We start from the raw sequence: 20,465 nt of genomic DNA, 5'->3' as shown, positions 1-20,465 counted from the left end.
CAATATAAATAAACCGCCCACTATTTCTGCTACAATTTATCAGGGACGTCCATTTTTTATCGTAAGGGTCCAGCCAAGCCCAGTCAGGAAGAAAAGGTCCTGGAAGGCTTGAACTCGAAAGCTCCAGCCCAGCCGCCCGCTTCCGCCACGTCCTCCCATGGCGACCGCTCTCCCCGCCACCGCTGCTGCTTGCCTCCTCCAGCTCTCCCGGCGCCGCCTCCCTGGAACAACTCCACTGCCCTCCCCGCTGCGCGCTGCCACTTTCCGCTGCTATAGTGGCTCTAGCGTGGCCTGTGCATGTTCGTCCGGGCCCCCGCCCGCGGTTCCTGCGGAGCAAAGGGGCGGCGGCGCTGGCCAGGCCACTTCGCCGGAGGGTACCGTACGAATCGTCGCCGTGGTCGGAGAAGCTACCATAAGCCCGATTAAGGATACGCCCTGGGAAGAGGTCATGCAACATACGGTAGGTTCCCTCTCTGAACCCAACAATCCAACATTATCCAATGCGTACTGCGTGTATTAATTTGGAATAGCCGGATATTTGAATATATTCTGCTCATACTATGATTTTAGTATCTGTGTTTTATCCAACTAACAATATCTGTGACTATCTGGACGTAAAACAGATTTTCCTTTGCAGCCTCGTTTGGTAGTCTTATTTCCTCAACTATATGGTTTTGGGAACCGCACGGATCACACTTACGCGCACTGCAACTGTTAACCTGCGTTTATTGATGTTTAGATGAAATTATATGCTCCACGCTTTCTGTGCTGTATTTTACATGCTTACTAAGATGCAGATCTGAAGAATAGATATTTGAAGAGGACATGAATCAATGAATATGCATTCTTTAATATCGTGATTTGATATACAAGTTTACTGCCTTCATTTTGATTGGTTTTCTTTCTTTTAGGCTGATAGGCTGAAGTGGGTCGATGAGGGATTTGAAATGCTTGTCTTCGCAGACAACTCAATTGAGCATGATAACCTTAGGAAAGAGTTATCATGCTGTGATATGCTAGTCAATGTTGCAATAACAAATCAAGATTCTGTTCAATGGCTTATAAACAACAGCAAAGACATATCTAATGTGATTTGCTTTCAGTCATCTCCGGCTTTATTAAACAAGCTAGGTGGCACATATGTTCAATACACTGGAGAGCAGGACATGTTTGGCAAGCTAGCAAGTATTGGAAAACCAAGTGGCACAAAGGAATCAGCTGAAGTTCTTAAGACCATATCTAATGCCTGGGAAAGACACAATTCAGATGACATTAGATTTTGCTTGCTTGTTGTCGTAAATGCATACATAAGGCCAGTTGCGATGCTGAAAAACCTAAGGGCAAAAGGCCTTTCTACTCTAAGTTGTATGATAAAGAACTGTGGTCCACAGATACTTAATTGTCTGTTTGATTCTAACTGTAGGAAGGCCCTTCAGTGTTTGAATTCCTGCTCTCCAACTGATCAAGTCTGCAACTATCGCTGTATCGCATCATATGAAAGTCCGCATCTGGAGGCTTTTTCTCTCTGTGTTTTGCAGAAGAACAATTGCCTTGATCTCAATGCTGAAATACCCAATAAACCGAATGTAATACCACTGACCATGTTCAGAGAACAAAAGCTAAGCCATGAAATTGCAGAAGACCTATTTGTTGGTTGGCTGGACAGCATGGAATGGAGTTGGAGAGTGGCGGCTGGACAAAATCCAGCATATGATCAATTCCCATGTCAGTACCAGTTATTCTACAGAGGGAAAGCTAAAGGTTCATTTTGGTATGAGCCGGTTTTTCAGGTCAAAACCCTGGAAGGGAAGCTGGTCTGGAGGCGCAGAAGGTACCGTGTGAGAAGAGCTAGCACTCCTGGTACATTTTACTTCAGTGTGTTGGATAATGGTGTCGTTTCCAAAGAATTTTGGACAATTGTGGACGTTGCTGAGGATTTCGGCTGGGGTCTGTTCCATTATCATGGTGCAGCACAGGTTGCTGGGCTATCATACACTGGAGCGGTGCTTGTTACCCCAGATGGGTCTTATCCTGATGTGGATGATCCAAGATTGGCCTCTGCATTAGAGAAATGTGGTATAAAGAAATGGGAGCTCTATACGGTTGATAACAGTTGCTGCATGGGTGCACCACTGGGAACTCCTGAAGGTTCGAAGCTGCATCATCAGATTTCTCCAGGAAAAGAAGCTGGTATTTTGCAGACAAGATGATGATAAGTTCAAATACCAAGAAAGGATCCATTTCATACCCACATAATTGTCTTACTAAAGATGCCTCATGCCTGTAACCTGCAGACAAGTGGACAGACATTGCTGAAGAGAGTTCATGTGTAACCTTCAGGTATATTTTCTTCTTTCTCTTATACATGTAACCTAAATACCTAATGCCTAGGTTTTTCGGATGCCATCAGGGTTTCCAATGCTTAAGAAATAAGATTTTTAAATACAAGATTGTTGCCTATACACTACTGTCTATCTCATCCGTTGCAATGTCTGCTTTTCTGCAGGCCTTGTATATATTTACAGCGACAGATGACACTAGTTACGACCTGCAATGGCGAGCAGGCATCTTCATGACCTATGTAGAGCTGCTATACTCTTTGCAAGATCGAAACTGTTTTCCTACAATAGTGTGCCAGTCTTAAACTCCTTAATAATAGAACTCGAGAATTCTAATTTTGCTGGCGTGAATTCATCTTGGTGTTTAGCAATCTTTGGTTGAGCACTTGTGTTAGAAGTTACACCTGATATAGTGATGTTCTTGTCTTCGTTGATGAGAACTAGAATTAACTGCTTATTGTAAATTTGCAATCAAGATGAAGGAGTCTTGTCGATGACTCAGTATTTTGTATATAATATTACATTCTTAGCATCTGTAGTGTTCCTATCTGTGGCTGTTGAAGGCTTGAAACATCTTGTGATGTTCAGACAGTTCAGTTCGCTATTAGTTCAAAGGAGACCCATTGGTAAAGCGGAAGAGGTGTATCTAGCCAGACAAGTTGGAGTAAGCAAGTAAACCACCTCCCGTTGATTTACTTTGTTGAATCATTCCACAATATACAGGATACAGATTAGATGGATTTTTCTTATTTTAACCCATATTTCTACAACCTACAGGTTTTAGATTTGTTGGACTTCATGTTTAATTGTTTTACCTGGTGGCTCCGAGCAGCCCGTCCCTGCTCTTCCTGATACCATGTGGAAAATCATCTCATGCTGTGTATTGTTTCTGCTGCAGGACAAGATTCCCCATGTGATGTTGCAGTTTGAGTCAAATGTTTGATTCTGTGGATAATGCAAAGTTCCTCTTTTGAACGGGATCATAGATTAGTTTGACTTGGCTATGACTTTGACCGCTTATGTGGCCTATAAATTCCATCCAGATCAGACCCTGCAATCCGCACTTGGCGGTTGATAAGAAAAGGGGAGACATCTGAAGCCTGAAGCTGAGCAAGAATGGCTGGGCTGTACGAGAAGCCGTCGGAGACGTACGCCAAGAAGCGTCCTCGGTACCCCAAGGAGTGGTTCTCCATGCTGGCCGGCCTCACTGCCGGCCACCAGCGAGCTTGGGACGCGGGCTGCGGCAGCGGCCAGGCCGCCATCAGCGTAAGCTTCCAACCTTCAATAGCTGCTACGAGTTTGATCTGATGAATTCTGGAATGATAAAAATAAAAAATCATTCAGATGGCGGAGCACTATGAGAGCGTGGTGGCGACAGACGTGAGCGAGGGCCAGCTCCGGAACGCCATCGCGCACCCCCGGGTGCGGTACGCCCACACCCCGGAGCACCTCTCGGAGGAGGAGCTCGTGGCCCTGGTCGGCGGCGAGGGCTCCCTGGACCTGATCGTGGTGGCCACCTCCATCCACTGGTTCGACATCCCGCTCTTCTACGGCGTGGTGAACCGCGCCCTGAAGAAGCCCGGCGGCGTGCTCGCCGTGTGGGGCTACAACTACGAGATCCACCCGTTCGAGGACGCGCTGCACGGGCAGCTCTACGCGGCCCTGCGGCCGTACCAGGACCCCCGGACCAGGCTCGCCATGGAGCGGTACCGGACCCTGCCGTTCCCGTTCGAGCCCGTCGGGGTGGGCGCCGAGGGCGCGCCCGCCGACGTGGACATGGAGGCGGAGATGACGCTGGAGGACCTGGCCGGGTTCGTGATGACCGGGTCGGTGGTGACCACGGCGAGGGAGAAGGGCGCCGGCGCGGAGATGGAGGCGGTGGTGAGGGACGTGATGAAGCGGGTGGAGGGGGAGTGGGGGGACGCGCCCACCGTGCCCAGGAAGCTCGCGTTCAAGGCGTTCATGCTCGCCGGGAGGCCCAAGTGCTGAACTGAAACTGGTTGCTGAACTGCTGATTGGTGATCGCTGGTCAGTGCCTTTTCGTTTGTTCATGGTCAGGATTCAGGAATAAGCGTTGCTTGTCAGCCAGAGTGAGACTGAGACTGAAATTTCAGCTAGCCAGTCACTTGAGTATGTGTCTCGATCTGTATTTTTGTTCTCTTCTGTCGAATAAAGTCCGAGCAGATGCTAGTATGCTACGGCTAATTACTTTGGGGATTATCAATCCATTTGTTGAATTCGACATGAATCCACTGCGCTCTTATCTTGACAAATAATGCGAAAGCTAGCAGAAGAAACAGGACTACAGGAGCCATTTCTTCCGTTTCAGGAGCAAATGGTCTTGTTCTCTGCTATATTTTTGGAATCGAGTTCAGGAGGGATTCGGACTCTGTGAGATGTTCTTTGTTCCCGGATAAACCGCGTCGAAGGGTGAAGCCGCCAGCAGGCAGATGCAAGAACGCGAGATAAGCCCACACGCAGAGTTGACTCTGGTTTCGGTGTCACGTTGCCACCCTGCTGCAGTCCTGCACAGAAATGTCAAGTTGCGGGCCATAACTGGGCTCTCCAACTCATATATTCGTTTGGGCTGGGTCCATCGTGACCAATTGACTGGCCCAATAAACACGCAAACGCACGCAAAATGCCAGCCCGCCAATTCCCCGGGAGAACACACTTCCGCCGTCCATTTCGGCCAGGATTTGAGGTGGAAGCAGCCGGACTCGTGTCCTCAGCCACAAAAACATTCAATGCCTCAATGGCAGTGGCAGCCTGGCAGGCGATTTGCTGTCCGCAGCTTTTGCCTGCGTCGAAGCGGCTCTCCGCTCTTGGTTGCAACCCATCCGTGGACAGACAATGCAAGCGAATCACGTTTCTGCCAACCGAGGCGGCATCGGGAGCCACTCGACCGAATGCTCGCCAGATATTTTCCTGTTCCAAGATCGTGGAACCCTACGTCCCCTACGGATGCTCCCCCGTGCAACTCCCATATTCTTCTCCACTCCAGGAAGTGAAGACGGAAGAGCACCCCGCGTGAGCTCGACGCGTCCGCGTCCGCGTCCGCCGCCGCCACCTCTCACCGCGGCGCACGGATCGACGACGACGCGTACCGGCGCCACGCTGGTCTCGCAGCGCCATCCAAAAGAAGCGGACCGTCCGTTTTCCTAAGGCTTTACCTACCTAAGAAAACCAGTGAATAATGGATGGTCTCCGGCGAGGGAGGTCAGTGTTCAGATCGAGGGCCTCTTCCGCCGCGGCCGCTGGGGTCACGTTTCGCAGATCTTTCTGGAAGGAACGCCCCGAGATGCTCTGCACATGTAACAGTACAAGTACAGGCGCCAAAAGGGGGAAGGGAGCCCCCGGCCGCACAGCTGGAGAGTGGGTGTGCGAAGCTTTCAGCTCCCACTTCATGCATGGCATCAAAAAGAAGGGATCCCCGTCAGTCGCCGAGTCACCGTCGTCGCCGTGTCGCACTCAGCCACAGATCGCTCGCTTTGTGTGCGCGTTGTGTGGCCTGAGAGCCTCGTGCCATGTCTGCCATAGTGCCATGCTAGCTCAAACCTAAAAGATATGATGCCATCAACGCTAGTGCTTCTAGGCGAGCTTGCATGGTAACTTCAGGTCTGGATCGGATGTCAAACGAGCACGGCTCCCATCCACATCGGCCTCCTCCTGCTACGACTGCAACGATTTGTATATGTGTACCATCACCCCCGCCAGAAGATAACATAATCTAACCTCCCTGTACCTGTACTCGTACGCGTACGTCACGGAACGGACAAAGCCTGGCCGCATCGGGTGATGGTTACGGTCGGCGTCGTTCGCGGCTTCGTGTCCACGCCCCCGTCCACAGGTTCCCGCGACGCATGCGTATGTACCGAGTACCGACCGTGCACCGGATGTCCGAAACGGATACTCGATCGACACACGGCAGCCACGGTGACGCCAGAGCCCAGCTGCCGTACGCGCGCTCTGGTCGTCAAACCTCAAACGCGTGGAACGAACGCAAGAACGCCAGGAAAATCGAGAAGCGGGCACGAGCGTGGAGTCGTCGCGAGCAAAAGGTCGCGCGCTCCCGGCGCGGAGGCGCGCGGCAGCGGATGGCCGGCCGGCCGAAACCGCCATCCAGGCATCCATCCCCGGGCGGCGCGGTCCGGCGCCAGTGGGCAGGATAAAAAGTGGTGAAACGACGCGAGTCCGCGAGGTGTAAGAGAGAGACGCGCCCACCGATCCACATGCGCGCGTCCTCGCTCCTCCTCCCGGCCAGCAGCCTATTCGCGGCGAACACGCACCGGCGCCTGATTTGATCCTTACCGGTTGATGTCACTGTTGCATTATTGCAGTTTCGTTCACCGATTAGGCAATGGGCCTGCAGCACGACACCAGCACTGCTGCACCTACAAATGCTAACGATCTCTCTCTCTTTTCTTCTTTTGGAGAACCAACCAGTGGGACGGATGGGTAGTCAAGCGATGTCAGGTCCGTCCGCAATCATGCAACATTCGCAAGCGACCAACATGGCCTGATGCCCTGGTCCGTTCCTGCCTGCTCTGCTTTCATGTGCAAGCACCGTGGGAGATCAGGAGACGGCCGGTGGTGTTTCGGCATTTGAAAAAAAGGAGGATGATTTGGCTGCGGGAACCGCACGGAATCATTTTATAGCGGCCTCTAGTACACAAGAACATGGCCTGTCCGATTGTTCCGTTTCAAAAAAAAAAAAAAAAGAGGAGGGCTCGAGAGGTGCCACGTTGACAGGGCCCTTCGCCTGTCAGCAGATTTAGTAGGATCCCATTGTCACACACCGTCCATTGTGCTCGAAGAAATCAAGAAAAACAGATGACCACTGCCAGCCACCACACTGTTGCAACAATTTCGTAAGCAAAAAACTATAGTGCTCTTCGGTACTTCTTAATGAATTTTTCTCCCCCCCCCCCCCCCCCCCCCCCCCCCCCCCCGTCGGTGGAATCAGGTTGTCACATTTGGCTTGGAGCCTAGGAGGACAAAGTTTTTGCCAGATTAGAAAATGCTCAACACATCTCAGTGCCGTCCATAAAAGTTTCCTAACTCCCACCGAACTGTACGCTAGCGGTGGCGTGTTGCGTCCCAGAAAGTAGTCAAAGTACACCTAATGCCAACAAGGAAGATAAAAGAATGTCTAGCATAAAATAGCAGCAGCCCGCGGAAGAATCTAGAAACCACTGCGATCAGCCGCCTTGTTAGTACAATGTCGATCATAGCAACAGGTACAGCGACTTGCTGCTGAAAAACAAAACTATGTTCTCTCTCTAAGCAAAAAAAAAACTCGGAGTGTAACTAGGGTGATGGACGCTATAGTTCTTGATGATCCCTTTACAGGTTAATCTTGGTAGATTAGGCCTTCTAATTGGTTGGCTAGCTGTTGTTTACGACCTTCGAGAGGATCCTTCCGCTTTACGGAGCAGACAACGGAGAATGGATCCTTTTTACACACGTTGAGTAATCAGGTCGTGGCAAAAAAGTAAACATAAGCTATGGATCACAAGTTCAGCGTGGCAGAGTATTATTATCTGCCGAGGCCCCGGACCCTTTGTGTGCTTGCTGAGATCGCACGTAAAGCCGCGAGGCCACAATGCAAGCGGCAACACCGCGTCAGCGCTCAAGAAATGCGCGCGCCGTCAAGAGAAAAATGACACGGGGGTGGAGCGATGTAAAAGGCAAAAGAGGAAAAGTTTGCCACTGCTAACAGTAGCCTAGTGGCTCTGATAGTCTGATGATGGCACCACACGCTCAGGTCTCAACAACCGGCCTGCGTCGAAGCACTGCAGCTTGACGTGTCCGAACAAGCAACAACATCGGTCTACACCCTACAGCCTACCTGCAGCTTGTCTCGCTCAATCCAGGCTTGCTTTTTTTGTCTTCTCTTTTTTTTTCGTTTTGGAAAAGAGAAATCGTCAAATTGAGGCTCACTGTCAGGCTACAGGGGAGGGGACGAGACAGGAAGAAAACGAGGCGAATTCGCGTGCGTCCTCGGCTACTCGCCCATGCTGCCATGCAGATTTGCTTCCGCCGCCGCCGTTGCAAACTGTCAGTAACCGCTAGTTATACTCCCCCACAGAAAAAGTCGCGCCGCCCAGTTGGCGAGCGGCGTCCTGGACCATGCGTGCGTGCATCCAGCTAGACCACGGCTACGACCTCTCCGGATCGGAACGGCTTGGCAGGGAGCAACCGCCAGAGGCGAGGTGAGGTGAATGAGGACCGATCCGCGGTCCAGAAACGAACGACCCGAAAAGTACACGGGGCCTTGTCGGCAAACGAACAGGTCCGGTGCCCGTCGAATCGGAGCCAGCCAATCGTCCCTGGTGGATCGCACAAGGAAGGGCGACGCGGAGAGCTACGGCTGCCGGCTCCGCCGCCGCCGCCGCCGCGACGCGACCCGAGCAGCTTCGTCCCGGCTGCTACACCGCCGTAGCCAGCGGCGCGCGAGCTGTACTCGTACCGCGACGAGGGCTACCGGACGCGGGCAGGGGGCGCGACCAGCGACCCGTGCGAGGGCGACTCCGGGCAAGTGGGCGCGCCGGTCGGCACGGCCCCACGGCGAACGCGCGAGAGGCCTCTCGGCGGCCCGGCAGGCTGCAGATGCACCTGCGGCCACTCGCACGCACGCGCGGCGGGGCACGGAGGAGGGACGCGGCATGCAGATGGTTGGCCGGGGGTGGCGGGCCTGTGGAGCCCCCGCCCGCGCCACGTGGCGCCACGTCAGGGACGGCGGGTGGCGACCGTGATCTATCTGCCACAGGCTGCTCCTGCTCTGCTCGCCTTTATTATCTCTCTCCCCCTCGACCGGCGGTGAGCAGTGCGCGCCCGGGTCGGCGTCGTCCGTCAGTCACGGTCTCGCAAGTCCAGGACAGGAGCTCAGCCCGTCAGCCGAGCCAATAATAGCGCGGCGTCGCACCTCCCATTTTTATCCGAAGAGGGAAGGGGCGCGCCAGGGGAACACAGTCCGCTGCTGCCTGCAACCGCCGCCGTCGACGCCGCGGCTGCTGTCCTTGCTTGCTCCGATACTCTCCGTCTCCTGTCCTTGCTCCAATACTCTCCGTCTCTTCGTTCTTTAGCTGAGCTAGGCGAAGCGAACCTGCAACCGCCAAGCTAGCACTGTGTGCGGGCTGCATCGCAGATGGCCGCGGCGCACCCCTCGTCGTCCGCGCGGGCGCGCGCGCCGCTGCCGCCGGCGGCGGCGCGCCCATTGCATCCCCTCGCCGGCCTGGAGGAGGGGGAAGCCGTGGCGGCCGCCGCCCACCCCGGCGCGCACCGGGTGCGGCGCAGGGGGAGGAAGCAGAAGCAGGTGAGAGAGAGGAGCCTCTTGATTTTCCTGCGTCGGAGCGGTGTCTGGTTTGGTTTCTCTTCGTTGTTTCTGCTTGTGCCTCTCGCGGTGCTGATGTGCCTGTGCTGTCTGGACATGCGGCGGCGCGCTGCAGCTCTGGCCCAAGACGGTGCTGCGGAAGTGGCTCAACATCAGGTCTCCGGAGTCCGATTTCAGCGCCGACGAGGGCGACACCACCGACGACACCGACAGCGAGGTCGAGTACGAAGGTCAGCGACCCACTCATCCCCAGCTCCAGGCCTCCCCTTCCCTTCCCTGATCCTTCATTTCTCTCGCTTGCGCATGAACTGCTTGCTTGCTTAGTCCGGTTTGCTAAAATTAGCGTGTTCCCATCATGAAGAAGCCAAACCGAAATTTCCTGTGCCGTTGTATGAATGGATTGAACAATGCTTCGTGTTTGATTCTGTTTCCCACTGTTCACAAGTGGTGTTACAGTTTACCTGATGTAATTACAACTTGCTTGCTTCGCAAGTTCGCATGATATGTTTGGAAAATAACTGACCTGGGCTAATTGGTGAATGCTACTTTTGCTTCTGGCCAATCAGGATGACTCTTTTCCTGGTGCTTACTTGGCCGTGTTACTGCATGATTGCTTCCACCACAACGCTCCGGTCTAGTTTGGTTTTAGTGGGGGAATTCAAAGTTGGAGGTCGACTCCAAGGAATTGGAAAACGACCCAACTATTTACTCGTAGCAATTGGAGATATGAGTCGATTCTACGGTTGTTTGGTTCCTCGTGCTGTGTTCCTAAGCTTTCATTTTGCCTTGGTATATTCCTTCCTAAGAAATGAAACAAAAAAGGACGTCGAGATCAATGAACTAGCGGAATAAAATGTTATTCCTTGTGTTTTGCAAAACGATTAGATCTCCCACCCTGTTCCTAAGACAGCATATTCCGGCTTTTTCAATGAATAGTAAAAAATAATAAAGGAAATGGAGGTCTGAATCTGGTTGCACGAAATAGAGTTGCAGCACATGCTTGATTCGAAAAAGCAGGTAACTTTTGGAAAGGGGAAACTGGAGTATGATACTGCGCTCTACTCCTTTTGCCGATCGTTTCAAACTTTTAAAATTATAATTGATTGCTTTTAGCTAAACCTGCATTGCGTTAGATTGCCTCTCTTTTTAGCCGAGGTTTGGTGAAGGATCGTTGTCTAATAGTTGCACATGTGGAACTTGAGCAGAGATGTGTGCCTGGGAACGCAAGTTACATGATGAAGAGAGGAGTCACTGTGGACTTGGTGCTGAGACTATTGGTGATTTTCCTGGTGCTGACTAATAGTTTGGCTATTTCGTAGAGATGTAATCTGTAGTTCATGCACAGGAGTTCTATCAAATAATGACCATATTAATCAGATTTTCCACTTTCTTTTTTTTAAAAGGTCTTCCTTAGTTTTCTTCTCCCCTTACTATTAACCACATTGTAATCTGTTAGATTGCTGATGCATGCCACACAGAGTAATGCAGCTGGCAAACTAAGATACACGGCTAGTTTGTTCTGTCACTAACTCTCGATAAATACCTCCAAAGCTCCTTTGAAACGTACGCATTGGTGCTTAAAAAAATAAAAAGATATAATTGTCTGAGAAGGCACATATACCTCTTCTGTGCGTTGACACTATATTTAACATACTGCAGGAAACCAACTAGGGCCGGTTCCCTACGGGCTCCATAGAAGGCGCAAGTCAGAGACCCTCCGTGCACAGTATATTGATGTCAGGGAACTAAGGCATGGATTCCTTAAATATTTTTTACCCAACTGCTTCTTGATAGTTTTCAACTACTTTAATGGCTACTAGCTGTTCCTCAGATATTGATCTTGCCTATCACAATTCACAAGCATAAACCATAAATATCATCTGTTGAAGAAAAATACTTTACTTTGATCAACTGTTCCTCAACATTGATGGTGACCTGATGTTCAGGATATGTGCGGGGACATGGAATGTTGCAGGCAGACTTCCACCTGATGACTTGGATATTCAAGAATGGTTAGATATGGAGGAGCCAGCTGATATATATGTTCTTGGGTAAACAACCGGACCTCTCTGCTTATCTTATTAAATACAAAGGCCACCAACCATTTAGCTGTCATGTCTTCTTTCATCTGCAAATGGTTTGTACCATACCATATGATAGAAAAGTGCTACTATTTTTATATGCTGTTTTCTAATAATATAGCTGCTCTTTCTTTTGTTTAATTTAATAAGAGGATTCGATTTTCTTTCAGGTTTCAAGAAATTGTTCCATTAAATGCTGGGAATATATTTGGTGCTGAAGACAACCGTCCTATTGCAATGTGGGAGAACATTATTCGTGAAACTTTGAATAAGATCAGCCCAGATAAACCAAAATATAAATGCCATAGTGATCCTCCTTCTCCGTCAAGGTTCAAGCCATCTGATGATGCTTTCATTATGGAAGATGAACTTATTAGTGAGTCTGATAGCGAAAGTGATGGGGAGGTGCATCCGTTTAATGACCAAGATTTGATTGCTTCTGTTGATGGCATTGATGGTAACAAACGTGAACACCCCACTGATGCACCTGAAACAATTTTACAATATGATAACTTCAGCAAGCTGCCTTCAATGAAGACTTTTGATAGATCCCATAACTTAAGTTTTAAAGAATCTAATTTGGAAGAGCAGATCTGTCAGAAGCTATTAACTAAAACACTCAGTCACTCAGAGAGGCTTGGAATGGTCTGGCCAGAACCACCATTGGATATGTTGGCACAGTGTCTTCCCGACAGCACAAAATCATTAGCTTCAGGGAAGGCATTACGAACATATTTGTCTTTCAAGTCAGTAAATGGAGACTCTGGTCCATTTCCAGAGGACAATTTAGTTCCAGATTTAAACATTAACTATGCAGCAGCTAAAAGGAAAAAACCATATTTTATAAGGATAATAAGCAAGCAGATGGTTGGAGTGTATCTATCAATCTGGGTACGAAGAAGCCTCCGGAAGCACATTCAGAGTCTGAAAGTATCAACTGTAGGGGTTGGCGCCATGGGCTACATTGGTAATAAGGCATGTTTCTATAAGCCACATCGCTCTCAAATCCTTCTTTTATTCATCTAAAGAAACTATGCTGCCACAAAACTGATTTTCAAATGCATGCTTTTTTGAGATAAATGTAAATATTCAGATATTCTAATGTAGCTGTCTTTTTTTATTAGAATACCTTTGTTTTAGAAACCATTGTCTTCTAGTCTTGCCAGTCTCGTATCATACTATCACTCGCATTTACTTTCCATCAGTACGCCAATGTTACATTTATAACGAGCTGACCTCTTACTTTGGCGTGCTTCAGGGATCAATATCAGTAAGCATGTCCATATATCAAACACACTTTTGCTTTATATGTTGCCATCTGACCTCCGGAGAAAAAGAGGGAGATGAACTAAAAAGGAATGCTGACGTTCAAGAAATCCACCGAAGGACAGTATTTAATCCAGTTTCCAGACTCAACATGCCTAAGACAATATATGACCACGAGTAAGTAATAGATTCTATGTTATCATTTATGGTTTACCTCTACGTTTGGCGGTTCATCTGCTACTTATTTTATTAATAGTTCGAGTGAAACAAGACATTGTATTCAGTCATTCTTTGAATATTGCAAGCTTCTGGAACTTTCGGTTTCATTGAAGGGGTAGTTGTTATAGCGTGGAAAAACAAGAGCATGTGGTCTAGGGTTGTGAACCAAAAAAAAAAAACTTTCAGTCCACTAGTCTAGTTCATGCTAGTTTGTTTTTTCTCCCGAACATGCTAGATTGATTTGGTGAAACCTTAAACATAGCGGGAGTCTAGTTTATTACATTTATCGGCATCTAATCTGAGATTTGGTATTTCTTGAATTCAGAAGGATTGTGTGGCTTGGTGATCTCAACTATAGGATCAACTTATCATATGAGAAGACCCATGAACTCATCTCCAGGCAGGACTGGAATAAATTATTTGCTTTCGATCAGGTTAGCTTTTACCAGCATTGCAAAATGCCCCTGTTCTCATTAGTTGCAACTCACCATTCCATTATTTCTATGATAGCTGAAAGTGGAGCTGAAGAAGGGACATCTATTTGAAGGGTGGACCGAAGGGGTCATCCACTTTCCTCCGACATACAAATACAAGGTTAACTCAGAAAAGTACATAAGTGATGAGCACAAATCTGGAAGGAGGACACCTGCATGGTATGCCAGTCTGATACGTGCAATTGCATAAGTTCCTCCATTTCCTATTTCCTTTTGAATGACAATTCAAATCGTTGGTTTTGCATGACACGTGCCTGGCCATATGTTCTTCTTTCATTGATGAAAACATCAGAATTGAGGTTATGTTAAAAAATCTCAAGTTAGCGGTGGCGTATACTAATAGCAATTTTGTTCTATAGGTGTGACCGAATTCTTTCCCATGGTAAGGGTATGAGGTTACTGTCATATAAGACAGTTGATCTCCGGCTATCGGATCACCGCCCTGTGACTGCTGTGTACATGGTAGATGTTGAGGTTTTCTCTTCAAAAAAGCTGCAGAGAGCTCTTACCTTCACCGATGCAGAGGCCGAGGAACAGCTCTCCTTTGAGGAAGATAGCACTTCTGGAGTATACAACCTTGGACTATATTGAAGTCGAAGGTAATCTTGCACACATGCACAGTAAAATTGATGTTTTTCTCAAGTATACGAGGAAAGATTGGCCCATGTTGCCGCTTGATCTGTCCAGCCAGTGCCTCTCTATTTTTCAGAGACCAGCAGTTGGAACTTTGAAATAGGTAGTTCCACTTCCATGTACATTTCCCCCATGCTCTGACCATATTTCATAATCAGTTGTCATGCATTTCGCCATTTTCTTTTCCTTCCCCCTCTTAGTGTTGTGCCTCAAATGTGGAAAAAAGTGATCTCCTCTGTAACGGTCAAATGTTGGACAGTGTAAGGTTCCTGCCGACTGATTGTGGCATTGTACAGTAATTTATTTTATCCCTGCGGTGCAGCAAATGTTCCTTTTTTTTTTTGAGACCATGTTCCTTTTAACTTAACTGATCCCTGTTTAGTCAATCTGTTGTGGAGTTGATTAGATTTGAAATCATTTGGACTGGAGTAGATGAAGCTCTTTAGTCTGCATTGGCACTAAATTGCTACTTATGCTTGCAATTACAAGCTGTGGGCTGGAGCATCTAAACTAGTCCCTCCAATTCCAATCAGTTTAATTAAATTCTACCATGAAATATGTATTGAAGGTGAATTTATTTGACACTCTAGATGTTAATATATTCTTCTATAAAGTTTGTTGAGGTTGAAAAAGTCTAACTTGCAATAAAACTAAAACTCCTACTACCTCTGCCCTAGAATATAACAATTTTTAGATTTTTTTTCAACTCAAACCTTTTAAACTTTGACCGTAGATAGTAAAAAAATTATAAAGATCGATATTAGTTTATTCATAATGAAACCAACTATCGTGATATGTAATATTTTCTATTTAAAAATAATTATTTTGGAAGATATTATTGGTTAAAGATGAAAATATTTAATTTTAACTTGATTAAATGGTTGTTATACTTTGAGGTGGAGGTACTAATACTAATATTTTAGGATGAAGGGATGACAGGAGTCTGAACTGTTACCAAGGTCTTGAGGATCCTGCTGGCTGTTGTTCGGAAAACAGAACTATCGAATGACAAAACAAACAACAGTCGGTCATGGATTGCTTTCTGATAATCTAGGCTGCAGACTGCAGTGCATGGATGTTATTATCCTAGTAAGTGGGAGGTCAGAGAGGTTCGAGAAAGGTTACCGGTGGAAGTGACAGGCGCCAGTGCGGGGGACGGACGAGTCGACGCCGGCGGAACGTGAGACGCCCTCGTTTCCTCGAATCACCCGCCCTCACGCAGCCACGTAGCGCACGGTGCCCGCCGTGCGCAGCCCATCCCGCCGCAACGAGACCCGCCCTGTCCGTGAGACTACCGGTTTTCGCGGGCGTGGAGAGAGAGACGACGACGAAGCGGCCACTCGCGGCCGCCGCTCCGGTGGGTGGGCCTGTCGGGCTGAAGGTTGATTTGGGCTACAAAATCCGGGAAACGGCAATGACGCGCTAGCGGCCCAGTGTGGCTTGTTTTGCCGTGATCCGCGCGCAGGTTTGAGTGGACGGATCGATCCTTCCCTTCCTCCTCCCTTGTCACTTCCTGTGTTTACGAGGTTTCTAGAGTGGTGAACACACTGTATCGGTAGAATGTAGAAATTGATCAAATCATGATCCCTGGGTTTATTGTGAATTTGTGACTATAGCTCATCCAGTGACACCCACTCTTCACAATAACAATTTTGAAGGCTTTTTTGTGTAGGAAATAGTGCAATTATTCAACTCACGAGTTCCTTTGGAAATGCTTATTATCCATTTCCACAATATACATGGCTGTTGTACCAACAAGTATTCTACCTTTAGCTTTGTATTGTACACACTATACAAAGTATGCCATTGTCTCAAAGCACATAGCCAAAATCTCCACTATATTAGCATCAAGCATACAGAAACTGGGAGCACACAACAGCAACAGCACCACAGCCCACGGCAGTGCTAGCCAAACTGAGCATACAGCACGCAACCCCGGCGCTTTTATCATCGTTGCCTTGCCTTCGTACTGTACAAACGAGGAACCAAAGACCCATAGCTTCTTCCTTCATGAAGATGAAGCCGAAGCCAATCAAGTTCCGGAACCCAAGACGGGGTTCTTCGTCATCATTGTTGTCAGTATCATTTTCAACAGCTTCTCGCTTTGTCAGTGACATTGGACACCTCGTGTGCGCAACACAGGCCCTCAAGGAGCCCCTGAGGCCATGGGTGTTTTATTCACATGTTCAAGAAGTCAAGATTGCAGATTTGCAGGCTTCTTCTGCCAGTACTGCTCGAATCTCTGCCTTGCATACTCCTTGTAGTCGAAGTCAATGTCGTTGACATGATCCTGCACAAGATAGAAGTTAGAAAACCACACAGATGTTTTAGTTTTACAGTGACAGAAAGAAGTTCTGACCCATGAACTCACCGAGATTATTCCCCACAGGCCCCATACTAGATGACTGGCGAGCGTGTACTTGTCAATGCTTTGGAGCAGATTCTCCACCTCTTCCGCATCAGGTTCCTCACCTGCTAGGTAGTTACATGCAATTAGAATTTGGAAGATATGGTCTACAAAATACAATCGGCTAGGCAGAGAACATTCATGGTGAATAAGGACATCTCTACTTTGAATCTAAAGAATGGTGCGTTACGTTTCATCACAGTATATGGAATCTGGAAAGTTGGTGAATTGGTCAGCATTTGCTGGGTGCCGTCTTCCTTACAAAATCGAATGATTCGTTTTGTTTACCCTGGGTGTTCCATAATTGCAAGAAACTCTTATGGTCCTGTTTCATATATGCTGAAATTGCCAAACAAATAGCTTATTGTGTTTTTGACTGTGCTGAAAACTTTTATTCAGTGACTGGAGATAGGACTGAATCAGAAGTGCAAATCTGCATCACGATGACATGCTCAACTAAAATCGTGCAAACAAATTCAGAAAATCAATCCAAACATTGAACTCATACTTACCAGAAATGCTCAGGTACGTCTTGACGAAACGTTTCTGCTCATCCATATCTGTTATGTAAAAGAGAATAGTACATGAGGAAGACTGAAACTGAACCAAGATTAAGCAAACTCATTTGAAGAATAGAAGTCCATGCATCCGCAGCTTCTCCCAGTGTTGCAATACCTGGATATTTGCTGTAGTCCAGGATATGAGGATTCGCTGAATGATAGTCAGCCGCCATCTCACAGAAATGGTTAGCAATGTCGTATGCAACTGGGTTAAAGCTTGCATACTCATAATCCTGTAACAAAAGGAGAAGGGGACTGTCATGAAAGGTTGGTACGAAGCAAAAAATAATAATAATAAGGACAGCAAGCATGCATCTTTCACATAGTAGTAGCCTCCAAAACTAAAACTGTCTTTAGCAGAGGCCAGAGGCGTGACAACTTAGCATGTCCAGATTGGAGGGAACACAACAAACACACGCCAACAAATTTGAAATGGAGGGGAGAAGGGCGGTCCTATACGGTATACCAAAACAATACAACAACTCCAAGTGTCCCTGTTTTGCACAAGGCAAGATGTGTTTTCAATAGAACAGAACTCTTCCTACCTACCCATGTTCAAGATATTCTCATTTCATAGCTGTACTCACATTATAGGCACACAACTGATAATTGAGGCACGCTGAAACGAATATTGCTAGTCCAGCAAAGTATAATTAAGATTGGAAGGATGTGGATGCATAAAACTTACAATGATGGTCAGCATGTTGGTCTCTTCATCGATCATGATGTTGCCGTACTGAAGATCGTTGTGACAAAAACCAATCCAGTGGTAATCACCTGAAACATCATTATGCAATGCAGTAATCTCATTCTCCAGGCTGTCCAACCGAAATTCTTTGGCTTCATCAGATGAGCATAAGTTCTTAGCAGTTTTGAGCCAGTTCCTAGATTCATGTCAGCAGGTTCAGACATTGGTTCACACTTAAAAATTTATAAGTGACGCTTAATTATGTAGCCACAAAGACCTCACCTTAGTCTCTCCCAAATGAGCACAGATTTGGGACCAGGCATGTCAAGGTTGTGGAATTCCCTCAGTTTGGAAGCAACGAGAGCTGAAATCTCAGGATCACGAAGGTCCGCAGCTGACAGTGTCTGAAAGAAACATTCGTATTAGCTTGTAAAGTGACGTAACAGATTGGACAGCCCCATAGCATATCTTAAGCAGAAAACTTAGTAGTATCGCATTTTTCACCAAACCAAGAAAACAGCAGAAACTCACCTTTTCATGAGAGCGACACAAATAAAAAGGCAAACGAAGAATCTCGAAAGTGCTACAGTGACGTGCAGTTTCTTAGCTAGAGCATAAAGTTTTTTTAGATAATGAGCTAGAGCATAGCTTACTGTAAACAGACTCCAGAATTAAGGGAGTTAGACTATGCATAAGGCCTAAAGCTAATTCTTCCTGAACTTACTTTGTCATCTGCCCCAAGTCCAATCAGTTGCTTTGAATTTTTAGCTTCTTTGAGAGAGACGTTTCCTCGTGTCATATGGACAATCAATCTATTCAATATACAGCACCATCAACTGCTGACTTTGCACCACAAGTTTGTTGCAAGGACCGGAGATGATCCAAGCAAAAGAGATACCAGTTCATAAAGTAGTAGCTCTAGGACTGATTTGCTTGGGAAATAAACGCCTGTTAATTGTAAAATGGGCTAGTTCATTGACTACTGACTCGTCTAAATAGTTTTAAATTGACTGATAAGGACCTGAAGCTTAAGAAAGGCCAGAATACAGAGAATGCAAGATTCCCACGGCAGAAAATTCAAAGAACGAGAACCACGCTACATTAAATAAGTAGGCCCCATGCCGATAGAATCTCGGAAAGTATAAAGAAAAACGGCAGTTTTATCATGTCTAAACTACAACTAGTAAACTATAGATGAGAGCAATAAATACTACTCCCTCCAGACCCATTCTCCATCCTAATTTTAGCACCAATTTCAACTAGAACTTCACGCAAGAAGTGAAATAAGAGAAGAATCGGTCATCCCAAAAAAAAGCGCGAAAGTGCAAGATAATTCCTAAAAAAACTGGCTGGGGGAAAGCTACGAGCTCCATGAGGATGCAGAGGAGCGGAGGAGGGAAAACGAAGCTTGAATTTCATCTTTAGTAGTCATAATGTCATATAACAACAGCTGGCAGTTTGATAAGAGATGCTGTCGAGTAGGTACCCTTGCGTGGATGAACTCCTCGACGCGGCCGTTGGGGAAGCGGCCGAGGAGGCGGGGACCCTGGCCGTGGCGGGACATGCACTCGAAGGTGCGCACCTCGTCCTCTCGGTCGAAGAAGAGGTCGACGCCGTCGCCGTATATCCGCACGAGCACCTTCCTCACCTCCCTCTCCCCCCGGGGCTCCTCCGCCTCGCCGCCCGCGGAGGGGACGCCGGTGAGCCAGCGCACCTGGTACACCTCGTTGGTCATGGCGCCCTTGAGCGGCACGACCTGGAGCGCGCGGCAGTCCGCCACGTCCGCCCACGCCGCCGCCAGCTCGTGCAGCAGCCGCCGCGCCTCCTTGGGGATCCGCGGCCCCGCCTCCGCCGCCACCGCCCGCGCGACCTGGCTCTGGTTCTCGATCGCCACCATCCTGGCTAAGTTGCCAAACCGTTCCGAAGCCTCGAGAGAAGAAGAGGAAGTGGGATTGGGCGATTTCTTATGGAAATTCCTTTCTTCTTTGTTTGCTGATTTTCGCTACGAATTGTCTTTTTTTTTCCTTCTTCCTTCTCCGCTGAAGCGCTCGCAGTGAAGCGAGATTTAGAGCAAAGCAAGTTTTGTGCTGTGCTTTGTTTGGGAGGGGAACGGAGTGGCGATGGCTATCTGCGAATCAAGGACTGGGTCGCGTATAAATAGAGTTGGTTGGGCGAGGTTTTGCAGATGCCCCCTCCAACTTCCCTTCATTCCGGAGAGGCGTGGCCAAACTGCATCCTCATGCTTGGGTACCGCGTTAACCGTAACATTACTTCGTGGGGAAGGTTCGTCTCATAAAAAATAGTACCATGAGCTCCGTTTTATGGTCGGCTAGCTTCAACGCGGGAAGCACTTTTTTTAAAAAATTTTTGTGAGAGAGCATGAATGTGGTAGCGTTAGACCCTGATTTCTTTTTAGGAGAGCATGGTAGACACTTCACACTG

General features: G+C 47.8%; 4 protein-coding genes across 7 annotated transcripts; 3 read left to right on the top strand and 1 right to left on the bottom strand.

The window, feature by feature from the left end:
• Nucleotides 1-5: 5 nt before the first annotated feature.
• On the top strand, nt 6-3,376 carry LOC112893823 (violaxanthin de-epoxidase, chloroplastic). Of its 2 annotated transcripts, XM_025961324.1 has the most exons (4): nt 6-460; nt 912-2,340; nt 2,507-3,011; nt 3,238-3,376. In XM_025961324.1, the coding sequence occupies exons 1-2, from the start codon at nt 158-160 to the stop codon at nt 2,208-2,210; spliced, it is 1,602 nt and encodes a 533-aa protein (XP_025817109.1). In that variant the 5' UTR covers nt 6-157; the 3' UTR covers nt 2,211-2,340; nt 2,507-3,011; nt 3,238-3,376. The 2 variants fall into 2 exon arrangements, with proteins under 2 accessions (XP_025817109.1, XP_025817108.1); XM_025961323.1 differs by lacking the exon at nt 3,238-3,376 and having other exon boundaries at nt 2,507-3,017.
• A 42-nt stretch (nt 3,377-3,418) lies between these two features.
• Nucleotides 3,419-4,587, top strand: LOC112893824 (putative methyltransferase DDB_G0268948). The gene is made up of 2 exons (XM_025961325.1): nt 3,419-3,605; nt 3,684-4,587. Exons 1-2 carry the CDS (start codon nt 3,456-3,458, stop codon nt 4,326-4,328), a joined length of 795 nt encoding a protein of 264 aa, XP_025817110.1. The 5' UTR covers nt 3,419-3,455; the 3' UTR covers nt 4,329-4,587.
• Nucleotides 4,588-8,827: 4,240 nt separating this feature from the next.
• LOC112892025 (type IV inositol polyphosphate 5-phosphatase 3) lies at nt 8,828-14,707 on the top strand. 2 transcript variants are annotated; one of them, XM_025959071.1, is made up of 10 exons: nt 8,828-9,657; nt 9,791-9,905; nt 10,881-10,952; nt 11,335-11,425; nt 11,622-11,726; nt 11,927-12,731; nt 13,015-13,199; nt 13,567-13,675; nt 13,752-13,894; nt 14,095-14,707. In XM_025959071.1, the coding sequence occupies exons 1-10, from the start codon at nt 9,490-9,492 to the stop codon at nt 14,324-14,326; spliced, it is 2,025 nt and encodes a 674-aa protein (XP_025814856.1). In that variant the 5' UTR covers nt 8,828-9,489; the 3' UTR covers nt 14,327-14,707. The 2 variants fall into 2 exon arrangements, with proteins under 2 accessions (XP_025814856.1, XP_025814857.1); XM_025959072.1 differs by lacking the exon at nt 10,881-10,952 and having other exon boundaries at nt 8,830-9,657.
• Nucleotides 14,708-16,038: 1,331 nt separating this feature from the next.
• Nucleotides 16,039-20,142, bottom strand: LOC112892026 (probable choline kinase 2). Of its 2 annotated transcripts, none has more exons than XM_025959073.1 (7): nt 19,510-20,142; nt 18,306-18,427; nt 18,024-18,219; nt 17,451-17,568; nt 17,288-17,335; nt 16,740-16,843; nt 16,039-16,658 (listed from the first exon to the last, which is right to left on the bottom strand). In XM_025959073.1, exons 1-7 carry the CDS (start codon nt 19,918-19,920, stop codon nt 16,563-16,565), a joined length of 1,095 nt encoding a protein of 364 aa, XP_025814858.1. In that variant the 5' UTR covers nt 19,921-20,142; the 3' UTR covers nt 16,039-16,562. The 2 variants fall into 2 exon arrangements, with proteins under 2 accessions (XP_025814858.1, XP_025814859.1); XM_025959074.1 differs by having other exon boundaries at nt 16,740-16,840.
• Between the last annotated feature and the right edge of the window lie 323 nt (nt 20,143-20,465).

The sequence above is a fragment of the Panicum hallii genome, chromosome 5, assembly GCF_002211085.1.
Source record: "Panicum hallii strain FIL2 chromosome 5, PHallii_v3.1, whole genome shotgun sequence".
Classification (NCBI taxonomy): domain Eukaryota; kingdom Viridiplantae; phylum Streptophyta; class Magnoliopsida; order Poales; family Poaceae; genus Panicum; species Panicum hallii.
Note: the sequence above shows the minus strand (reverse complement) of the source record. Positions and strands in the feature narration are given on the sequence as shown.